The sequence below is a fragment of the Anabrus simplex genome, chromosome 3 (genome assembly GCF_040414725.1).
Source record: "Anabrus simplex isolate iqAnaSimp1 chromosome 3, ASM4041472v1, whole genome shotgun sequence".
Taxonomy (NCBI): domain Eukaryota; kingdom Metazoa; phylum Arthropoda; class Insecta; order Orthoptera; family Tettigoniidae; genus Anabrus; species Anabrus simplex.
The window spans coordinates 197,486,508-197,498,721 of record NC_090267.1 but is presented as its reverse complement, the minus strand read 5'-3'; the positions used below and the strand labels follow the sequence as shown (position 1 = coordinate 197,498,721).

At 41.0% G+C, this 12,214-nt stretch overlaps 1 protein-coding gene across 1 annotated transcript in view; it reads left to right on the top strand.

Moving 5' to 3' along the window:
• The window catches only part of LOC136866739 (soluble guanylate cyclase 89Db), a 175,270-nt gene that overhangs the window by 137,266 nt on the left and 25,790 nt on the right, over positions 1 to 12,214 (top strand). Inside the window, exon 5 of the mRNA XM_068226828.1 lies at positions 1,853 to 2,091. Coding sequence (XP_068082929.1) covers positions 1,853 to 2,091 — 239 coding nt within the window. The remainder of the gene's footprint in view (positions 1 to 1,852; positions 2,092 to 12,214) is intronic.

Genomic DNA, 12,214 nt, shown 5'->3' with positions numbered 1-12,214 from the left:
CAACTTTCGTAGGAAAATTGTGTTGGCTAACCTGTCCAGTGACGTGTCGTGTTTCGCTTTTCTGCATTCTTTTGTTCATTAGTGTGTTTGCTTCAGAATGTCGCACGTGTATTTGTGAACAGAAAACGAATCTTTCATCAAATTATCAAGACAAGACAAGACAAAACGAATCTTTCAACAGTGTAGTGTGGAACCGTGTGGCCAAAACAGTGTTTGTTGGGTATGACACAATGTGCATGGGGTTATATGATGCTGTACTGACTTACAATGAAGGGTGTATCGGTCGAGTGAAGGTGTTGGAGAAGTTAGGCATTGATCCTGGCAAGAACATGCGACAAATCTGTAGTGCCATTGATGCAGAAAGAGTGAGGAAATCAGATCTGGAAGCTGAGGCGGCCGTTAAAAAGTCCAGGGTGATCAAAAGAAACAAGAAGAGGGCCAGGGAACATGAAATTGGTGATCCAGATGATCATGAATATGGAACAGGCATGCACTGAGGTATTGTTACTTTACTTGCATTTTATTCCAAACTACAGTTTTCAGTGTTCATGTACCCAAAACCTATTTATGCTAGAATGTTGAAATTTTTACCAGTTATTCTCTTGTGATTGTTTAACTTTAACCCATTTTGTTAGGTCTCTAGCATAAATAATGACAAAGTTATGGTCTACAAACTACTGAAAATGTTGTATTTTTTTTCAAATTACAATTTTTTCCGGGCATTGTGTGGCTAGAAACTGTTTGAGACAATGGGGTAATGAACAAAATTGATCATTCTATTAGTATGCCAATTTTTATCAACACAGGTTTACGAGTTTAGTCAAAAACGGTACACGAAGAAAGCATACTTTAACATTGCAGAGATAGGGTGTACCACCTCGCCTTAAGGTCATCACTGTTCGTTGCTTACGTATCCAGCTTTATTGATTTCAACACCCCTCCAGTTAACCGACTTAAGCCTGTGAAATATGCGAAGACGAGGCTGAAAAACCACCGTACTGCAACATACACCAATTCAAGAGTTTGTTCTCATGAGAAGTCTGATCACAAATGAAAAGAAGCACTTTGGAGATCTTTTAAAATAAATCATTGGAAGTAGATCCAGTAGAAGACTACTGTCTAACAAAACCAGTTGATTAAAGGATATATTTCGTCTTTTTCATCTTAAAATGCCTTCTATATGCCTCCTTTATGCCAAATTAAATGTACATAACTGTAGCTGTAACCCAGTAATGTCAGACGCCGGGGTTACCTGGCATGCGGGATTTTGTCATGCCCTGATTAAGTCTTATTTTGTCGCTTTTCCCACCTCTGTGGGATCGCGTGTGCGAACTTTGTCTGATATCTGGAGTTGGTCCTGTTTTCAAGCCGGATGCCCTTCCTGACGCCAACATTATGTGGAGCAATGTAATCACTACTATAGCGTATTTCTGTACTGGTTGGTAGAGTAGTCTGTTGTGTGGGTATGAAGAGGAGAATCAATTATTGATTAATGAGTATTACAATTTACTCTTCTACGTATTGTTTTAATGAAATAGAACTAGAGCTGACAAGAAAGTAAAGTTTGAAATGGATACTCTTTATATTAGTGTATGCACTATCACAAACTGAGACACAAGAGAGTAAAGTAGAAGCGGAAAACGTTTAGAAATCTATTATTATGCTAAAATCACCGCGGTTTGTCGCCATAAGTCGGGAAAATAACTATAACTGGAAGTGAATTCTGGTTTGTTCATCACAATTTCTCAATTTATTTTTCCAGCGTGGATTTTCAGTTAGAGCATGTTTTCATGATTAACGTTAAACAAGTTCATATTTGTTTCTGATTAGGTACGTACTTTATGTCTCGTAGATCATGTACCTGAATTCTGTCCTGTTCGAGCTTGAGGTGATAAGATCTCCGCAGCGGGAGGAGGCTGAGGAATCGGAGGATCCAGCGACACCAGAACCCTCACAACTGGAGGTCCCGGAGAGTATAGGACCACCTCTACTAGATCGGCGAGGAAGCCAAGGGAATCGTAGTATCCTGCTCAAGGGACAGATGCGCTACGTTGAGGATATTCAAGTAATCATCTTTTTCTGCAGTCCATTGTGAGTAACTTACATTATTTGTAGTCTGATTAAAATATATTTTCTCTATGGCCTATAGCTTTAATTTCAATTCTTATTTATTTTTTACAATTGGCTGTACGTCACCCGAATGCAGATAGGAAAGGGTTAGGAGTGAAAAGGAAGCGGCCGTGGTGTTAATTATGGTACAATCACAGCATTTGAATGGCGTAAAAATGGGGAACTATGGAAAACTATCATCAGGACTGCCGACAATGGGGTTCGAACCTTCGAACCCACTATCTGCCGAATGCAAGCTCAAAGCTGCGTGCCCTCGAGTGGTACAGAAATAGACTGGTTCGAACTCCAGCCAATGCAAGTGGGATCTATGAAATGAAATGTGGTTGTGTTTCAAAGTAAAACTGGATGATCAGTGGCTATGATCACGACATCAACAGTTACATATTACGAATTTGCTTTTGCTTTGTTTAGTTTTCCCAGGAGACTAAAGCACATGTCTTTTTATCGCAGTTGATACCAAGTTCGTCATAATTGTTTTTAATGTCAAAACGATTTCATTCAACGAGCCTAAATTCAGTGTGAGTTCATTTAGATTGATTTCTATCCTCACCACATCAGCACCGACTGTTACAGATGTTTCATACACAAGAGTACGAAGGTTACTCTCTCCTGAAAGGATCAGAAGCAGACAATGGGACTATTAAAAGCCGCCTTTTTACATTTGCTCGTGGTTTAACGTCACACTAATATATACACTTTTTTCATCGAGCTCGATGTCCGACTCGTTGGCTGAATGGTCAGCGTACTGGCCTTCGGTTCAGAGGACCCCGGGTTCGATTCCCGGCCGGGTCGGGGATTTTAACCTTAATTGGTTAATTCCAATGGCCCGGGGGCTGGGTGTTTGTGATGTCCCCAACATCCCTGCAACTCACACACCACACGTAACACTATCCTCCACCACAATAACACTCAGTTACCTATATATGGCAGATGCCGCCCACCCTCATCGGAGGGTCTGCCTTACAAGGGCTGCAATCGGCTAGTAATAGCCACACGAAATTATTATACCGAGCTCGATAGCTGCAGTCGCTTAAGTGCGGCCAGTATCCAGTATTCGGGAGTTAGTAGGTTCGAACCCCACTGTCGGCAGCCCTGAAAATGGTTTTCCGTGGTTTCCCATTTTCACACCAGGCAAATGCTGGGGCTGTACCTCAATTCAGGCCACGGCCGCTTTCTTCCCACTCCTAGCCCTTTCCTGTCCCATCGTCGCCGTAAGACTTATCTGTGTCGGTGCGACGTAAAACAACTAGCAAAAAAAAAAAAAAACCACTTTTTTCAACCACAGTTGGATGGGGAAGGACTGGGACTAGCAAGGAAGCGATTGTGGCAATTTTTAAGCTGCAGACCCTGCATTTGCCCAGAGTGAAGATTGGATACAACGGAAAACCATCTTCATGGCTGTCGACGATGACTTTCGAGCCGATCACCTCCTAAATTCAGTTTGTCATCATCATCATCATCATAAGCATAAGCATTCACTACCTTTTGAGTATAGCGATTGTATTCTCTCAATATCGCCGAGTACGGATTATTAGATAAATAAAGAGACCAATTTTATTCCAAAAGCACGAGCTTTGCTGCAATGCTAAAACATTAATTCTACCAAATCTCCTCGTTGTTGTAGAACCTGGTGGTCATTCCGCCTACCATTTTCTCGTTTTTTTCTATTCTCTCTTATCGGGCTTGTGCCTTACTCACTGTTGTTTAGAAAGTTGTGGGATGTTATGGACAACACGTTGCGACATCAGTCAATCAGGCGCTACATCCTTCCAGATGCTGATATCAATCTGACTCTTCTTAGTATTGGATTTTGAAAACGTCCTTGTATCCTTTTGTTGTCCACGCTGATTGAATGTCCATTCTTATATTACTTGCCTTGAAAACCGTATGATATGCATGCTTTACGTGGCTGGCTCATCGAAGTTGAACTTTGATGATCACTGTCTCAGTGCTCGTGCTGTTGGTCTCTTCCAAAGTGCTGCCATTTATTCGATGGTCTGACCATTTTAATCTAAGTATTCTTCTAATATATATGTTCGTATTTTAGAGTCATTTTATATATGGCATCTATAAATAAGTGTTGGTGGCACTATGGTATGATACTGAGGTCATAGATGTCGAACATGCGTTAAGGAGATGATCAAACGCTGCACTCGTGAATCTGAGGCGGTAAAGTATCTCAATCTCAGTATTTATGCCAGTATTTATCTAATAAGTAATGTTATTGGTTTTACGTTCCACTTACTACCTTTAGTATTTTCAGAGACGCCGAGGTGCCGGAATATTGTCCCTCAGGTGTTCTTTTACGTGCCAGTAAATCTACCGAAACGAGGCTGACTTATTTGAACACCTTCAAATACAAACGGACTGAGCCAGGATCGAACCTGCCAAGTTGGGCTCAGAAAAGTTGGCCTGTAGTTAGGACCACGGAGCTGTGACCTTGCATTTGGGAGATAACGGGTTCGAACCCCACTGTCGACAGTCCTGAACATGGTTTCCCGTGGTATTCCATTTTCACGCCAGGCGAATGCTGGGGCTGTAGCTTAATTAAGGCTATGACCTCTTATTCCCACTCCTTACCTTTTCCTCTCCCATCGTTGCCATAAGACCTATCTGTGTCGGTGCTACGTAAAAAAGAAACTTTCCCAAAACTATTTGCTCAGGTAATAACAATAATAATAGTAATATGCTCATGTGGCCTGAATTTATTTTCGGTTGTCACAAGTTGGATGGCTTGCATGCAGATTACGACTTTCCTTTAACCCCAACAACTCGAAGCTCTGAAGCAAAATACAGACAATACTCTTGATAGCGGAACTGAGAACTTCATGTAGAATACCGAGATATTTTGTAGAAGTAGCAGTGTAGACTTTTTGAATGGTGTTAAGAACGACATGGTAGGTTATTGATATAGCATCTTCGAATAGACACTGAAATGGGTTGGGACTGAACCTATGACTCAGGACACAAGAAAGTACCTCCTCAACAATGTCGGTGTTTAGAGAGTGCCCTTATTTCCTCGTACCAAGTCTTTATTTTTGTTATTGGTTATACGTCGCACCATCTCAAACAGGTCTTGTGGTGACTATGGGATAGGAGAGGCTTAGGACTGGAAAGAAACTGACCATGGCCCCTATTAATGGGAAGCCTCAACATTTGCCTGCCGTGGAAATAGAAAATCACAGAAATCCACCTTAAGTGTTGCCAGCGGAAGGGTCCAAACCTACCATCTTCCGAATGGAAGCTCACATCTACGTGACTCAAAGCACGCATCCAACTCGCTCAGTACCAGGCCTTTTCTGAAGTAGTGACATACAGGATGACCCAAAAGTTCGTTAACATTTGACGAGGCAATAATTCAAGGAATATTGGCGATAGAGAGGTAATAATTGACACGCATTATTGGCATGACATGAGGTTTTATTGACACCAAAATAAAAGTACACAAAATGACCAGCAGATGACGCTGAACAGCAACAGGTCAGGTAAAAATGGCCACACATGCTTAACATGACATGGGGTTTTATCGACACCAACAACGAGGGCACAAACAGGCCAACAGATGGCGCTGGACAGCAACACTCTGTGATGCCGCATGAGACCCGTGTACGGTATAAAAGGAGCTATCGTGAGAGAGGGCGTCAAATGCGCCTGCAATCACGGTATGTTGACCTTATCAGAAAAGGCACTGTTAGTGAAGCTTTATTTAATTTATTTTGGTGTCAATAAAACCCCATGCCATGCCAATCATTTGTGTCAATTATTACCTCCCTACCTCCAATATTTCGTAAAGTATTTCCCCGTCAAATGTTAACGGCCGTTTGGGCCACCTGGTACTTGTAACGGCACTACCAAGTACGACTTACCTGACAGTCTCCGTCACCTTCCCATTCTCCCATGACGAAGCAGAGCGTAGAATAATATTGTATTTATGGATTAATTAACTAATTATTTCATTCCTTACCTCAGTGGCACAGTTTACTAGTCGTTGTCTGTTTGTTCCAAGAATAACGAGTTCAATCCCGGCTGAGCTCGGTGGCGGTTTACGTTGTTTAAATGGAAAATCTCCTTGTCGTTGGCTTCCTGTGGAATAAAATTCCAACATCTTGTCGTTCTATGGTAATAACAGTTAAGTTAAAAACGTATATTATGATTAACTATGTTTAGAGCCCTGCTCCTCCGCTCCGCATCCGCACTTCCTTCTTCCGCACGCGCACCCGCATCTGCATCAGCGAATTGTCATCCGCATCCGTAAATGGTTATCCGCGGATAATTTAAATATTTAACTATAGTATATTACACCCAAGGTATTAAACGGATAAATCTGTTAACGTAATACAATAGGCCTGACACCTGGCACCAGAACCACTACAGTCACAGGTTTTGAGGGATTTTCTCTTGCGACAACTACCGACATTTTGAACTTAATTCCTTCCTTCCATTAATGGTGGGCAGGAGTCAGTTAGGCTTAGGTCAGATTTACGGCTTTATGGTTTCAAGGCTCTTTATTGCACGTTATAAATTTCATAATAGAGCCCGTATTGTCAAAGTATCAACTTGTGAAAATTTAGATTTTATAATTCCACCTTTACAATACTGTAATTGTCTTTATAAAAAGACTACATTAAATTACACTCGTGAAACATGTTTCGTCCTCTTATAGGACATCTTCAGTCACAAATACAAATACATAACATTAAAAATAAGGCGAGGACACATTAAAATAAGTAAATGCAAAGTCTTTGTATCCTGTGACGCAGCGTGATAGCATCTTGTCAATCTTCAATGTTAAAATGGTGCGGCGTAAACATGGTATGAAGCATGAAGTCCAATTAAAATCATATGTTAAAACTGTTGTTCAAAACAACGAATTGTCAGTTATAAAATACCGTAAGTGGCTATGCGAATAAAATTGTGTGCATATTGTACATAAAACAGTGTTGTGTTGATGCCACATTATAATAGCTTTCTTGATTATGTACAATATGCACATAATTGTATTCGCATAGCCACTTACGGTGTTTGATAATTGACAATTCGTTGTTTTGAACAACAGTCTTAACATATGATTTTAATTGGACTTCATGCTCCATATCATGTTCACGCCGCACCATTTTAACATTGAAGATTGACAAGACGCTATCACGCTGCGTCACAGGATACAAAGACTTTGCATTTACTTATTTTAATGTGTCATTACCTTATTTTTAATGTTATGTATTTGTGACTGAAGATGTCCTATAAGAGGACGAAACATGTTTCACGAGTGTAATTTAATGTAGTCTTTTTAATAAAGATAATTACAGTATTGTAAAGGTGGAAATATAAAATCTAAATTTTCACAAGGCTCTTTATATCACCATTTTCCCATACCAATGTCAAAGCGGCGCCTTACCACAAGCAAAAACAAGAGTGTATCTGAGTGAAAATCAATAAACGTCATTATTTACAAATTATCAGCAAAATTATCCGCTCTGCCATATAGTTTGTATCCGCCAAGACACTAACTTCGCGGATAAATCCGCGGATATCTGCATCCGTGCAGGGCTCTAACTATGTTAGAGTAGCATCATGTACTGTAAAATTCTTGATCATTACTTTCACACCATTTTACATAAATAACTTACGTAACAAAAACTAGAAATAATTCGATACCTTGTCTCACTGGCGTGCACGATATTGTAGTCTTGAGGTCTCCCTATCTACTTAGCACGTTAAAGTCCGGCTCCATGGCTAAATGGTTAGCGCTCTGGCCTTTGGCCACAGGGGTCCCGGGTTCGATTCCCGGCACGGTCGGGAATTTTAACCTTAATTGGTTAATTTCGCTGACACGGGGGCTGGGTGTATGTGTCGTCTTCATCATCATTTCATCCTCATCATGACGCGCAGGTCGCCTACGGGAGTCAAATCAAAAGACCTGCATCTGGCGAGCCGAACTTGTCCTCTGACACTCCCGGCACTAAAAGCCATACGCCATTTCATTTCAGCACGTTAAAGTTTGATAATTTAGTGATACGAACCTGATGAGTGCATATCATTAAAATTCGTTCCCGGAACTACAAGTAAATTAAAACAGGCAGTATATTTGGAGGGGATCAACAAAAAATGAATTACAAAGTGACCCAAAAGTCCGTTAACATTTGACGAGGCAATGCTTCACAGAATATTGGCGGTAGAGACGTACTCGTAATAAATGACAGACATGATTGAAATGACATGGGGTTTTATTGACACCAAAATAAAGTACACAAAATGACCAACAGTTGGCGCTTCAGGTTTAGCAAAGACGATGTTCTTTACAACACATGCTGTACATGTCGGCCATCATTTATCAACAATGCCTGTACGAGAGACAATGTTGTGAACAACGCTGTACAACATATCCGTAGGTATGGTCAGAATTTGCCGTCTGGTGTTGTCTTTCAGCATCCCTAATGAGGTCGGACGACCGCGGTAAACTTGCTACTTCTTGTATACTTTATTTTGGTGTCAATAAAATCCCATGTTATGGCACACATGTGTGTCACTTATTACCTCTCTACCGCTAATATTCCGTGAGGTATTTCCTCGTCAAATGTTAACGAACTTTTGGGCCAGCCTGTACATTCAGTAAATTTATTCTTTGTTCAGTGATGATCATGATGGCGATGATGATAGGCCTACATGTTTTCGTGTCCTATTTTACACTTCATTGTTGTCTCTGAGATGTAGTTCACGTTGAAAGACGGAGCATAAAATGAAAATGGAGAAGAGATGCTCTGAAGGAGATTTAAGTACTCCATTCCCATTTCTGTCGCTATACAGCTTCTAGAAAGATCCTCTAGGCAAATATACCAGTAACAGCCAATTACAAAGTTCGTAGTGGAAGCAGTTTAGTTTCTTTTTTTCGTCGAGTAAACAAAAGAGAATTGAGCATCCATTAGGAGTCTGCTCCAAAAGCAAATGAATAAACTCCCAGGATGTCTTTCTAGTCCATCACTTCACAGTCTAACTGCTGACTTGTCTCAAGAATCATCTCGTGTTTGCAATCAAGAGTGCTGTTCTAAAAGTGTTTAGTTTCGTGTGATGGGGATAATTTTAACCGTTATGCTTTTACCAGTTCGCCTCAGATTAATCTTTTTTTTTTTTTTTGCTAGTTGCTTTACGTCGCACCGACACAGATAGGTCTTACGGCGACGATGGGACGGGGAATGGCTAGGAGTGGGAAGGAAGCGGACGTGGCCTTAATTAAGGTACAGCCCCAGCATTTTCCTGGTGTGAAAATGGGAAACCACGGAAAACCCTTTTCAGGGCTGCCGATAGTGGGGTTCGAACCTACTCTCTCCCGAATACTGGATACTGGCCGCACTTAAGCGACTGCAGCTATCGAGCTCGGTCAGATTTATCTGACTGGTTCCCAATTTTTAGTGTAGTTTCCTGTGAGTGGTCATTCTGTTTTCATTTCCTTACTTAGGACATTTTTGTCTTTAGTTCAGTATTCTTGTTTGCATAGAAATTATGTTATAACCTATTTTATTTTCGTATTTGTGAAAGGATATGTAGACCCTGCCGTAAGTTTCGGGGTCTAGTATTGTGGTGATGACTCGTTGGCTGAAGGGTCAGCGTACTGGCCTTTGGTTCAGAGGGTCCCGGGTTCGATTCCCGGCCGGGTCGGGGATTTTAACCTTAATTGGTTAATTCCATTGGCACGGGGGCTGGGTGTATGTGTTGTCTTCATCATCATTTCATCCTCATCACGACGCGCAGGTCGCCTACGGGAGTCAAATAGAAAGACCTGCACCTGGCGAGCCGAACCCGTCCTGGGATATCCCGGCACTAAAAGCCATACGACATTTCATTTCATTTCATTTCATTTCATTTCATTGTGGTGATTGCTCTGGGAACTGTCGAATGTAGAAAATGTCGAAAAGACGATGAACTCACAAGGGATGAACATAAAAATATAGCTAGAACACGATGAATATCCATTAAAATGTCTCTCCTAAAGTACTAAGTGGAGTGCCAATTTCCAAATTTTCTGAAAGTCCTACCTTTTCTATATGTTACAAGTCTATTAATGCATATATTGTGTAACAGAAAACCAACCACCACCAATGATTGCAACCAAGTAAGAGCTGATCGTTCTGGAGATGAGAGGAGGTAGAATAACATCAACGATATCCCATGCCTGTACTAAGAGGTGACTAAAAGGGGCTCGTAACTTGGGAGAGTGAGTTGGTGATCACGAGGCCCTTAGCTAGTCCTGGCATTGCTTCTACTTATTTTTGCCAGGTTACTCACTTCCATCTATCCTATCCAACATATACTGGTCAACTCTTGCTCTTTTCCGACCCCGACGGTATTAGGTTTTCGAGGCCTAGGGAGTCGCTCATTTTCACGCCCTTCGTGGTCTTTGTATTTCTTTTGTGGATATCTTAATTTTTCGAAGGGTCGGACCTCTTCCGTTTTCCCTCTGATTTGTGTTAATAGAGTGTGGTTGCCCAGTTGTACTTCCTCTTAAAACAAGAATCACCACCACAAGTAAGAACCGAAAGACTGTTTACAAAGTAAGAGCAGCCGCTGTCATTAATTATTAATACAGTGAAGGCTCAGTTTGTGTTATCTACCACGTGGGTTGACTGAGATTAATCAAACTTCCTACCACCTTTTCTTTTTTCCCGCTTGCGCATACATCTGTGTTATTCGCTACAAATCGAAGGTTAAAGGTCAAACCGCTTCCTGATACGTCCGGTTGGCCGAGCCTTAAGAACGCGCTTATTCTTCTCTAGAGTCTTATGAGACGTGTCTCGTCTGCAAGACAGTGATAAGTTCTCGAGCTTCTTGAGCCATGAGTTCTCGGTTCTCACCTCTAACTACAACACCGTTTCGTTGGCTTACAACGCGTTGAAGTACTCAGAACAAAACCCCAACACTCTGATTGTTAGCAGCTAGAACAGACATCAATCAAAAACTTTATTGCTATTTATTTTTTGTGAAAAGAATTTCATAAATATGATAGAAAATCTAATAGTTCTTAAATTTAACCTCAAAATGCCAAACACTTCTATCAGAAATTAATCCCACATGTAGATGATGAATGACTAATGCGTGTTGGCCTGAGAATGTCCACGAACATGATGTACAATAATTTGACTCTGAAACGAAACTTTGGTTACATGATTTACTTCCCCTATTCAATGAAGTTTATTCACTTGATTTTTCAAAAATTATCTTCGGTGAACTATTACGGTACTGAAGCTAGAAGATGGGTCTCATATATACTGAATGTCCTTTCACATGATCTATAATTTGACCATATTTGTCACTGTTGGTCCGTACTGACTGTTATCAATAACATGCTTATCCTTTGGATCCGCCTTGTCAAAACTCACTATTCACTTTACGCTCCGGGTTCTTATTTTCATGAAGAGTCACAATAGGCTAATATGACACGGTGTTTCCGTGATTACGTTACAAACTTTCAGGGTTGATGGATGACGGCAAATGGATCAATTTGAGATAATGAACCATATTCCGGAAACGATCGAGTCAAAAGTTAAAGCAAAGTTCTACTCATTGAAGTCCGTTTACCTGCACAAGTTTCACAAGCTGCTTCATTTACAACAAATGTTCGAAATGGCGTCTCCCTGCGTCAATGCAGTACAGTCGGAGGTATCAGACCGATTTTTGCTTTAACTTTTGACTGCCGGCCGCAGTGGTGTACTGGTCTACTAATCTCAAGTTAACGGGTTCAAACCCGACTGAGGTCGGTGGCTTTTAAGTGTGTTTAGGGTGACAACCCCATGTCGTTGTCTTCCGGCACGTTAAAGAACTACTGCGGGACGATATTCCGGCACCCCTGCGTCTCTTAAGAACGGACGGACGTTAAACAACTTGGACTACAATTCCTTATCTCAAATTGATCCATTTGCCATCCTCCATCTTCCTTAAAAAAATTTAAGATCATCACGGGTACATCCTGTATATCGCATCAGTTTCTCCTTCTTACAGATAAGCCCTGACAGGCTTGATTATTTCATTACCATCAATTCACTACTCGAAATTGGACACGCTTTGTCAATCATCAATGTAAACAAAGTGAGGA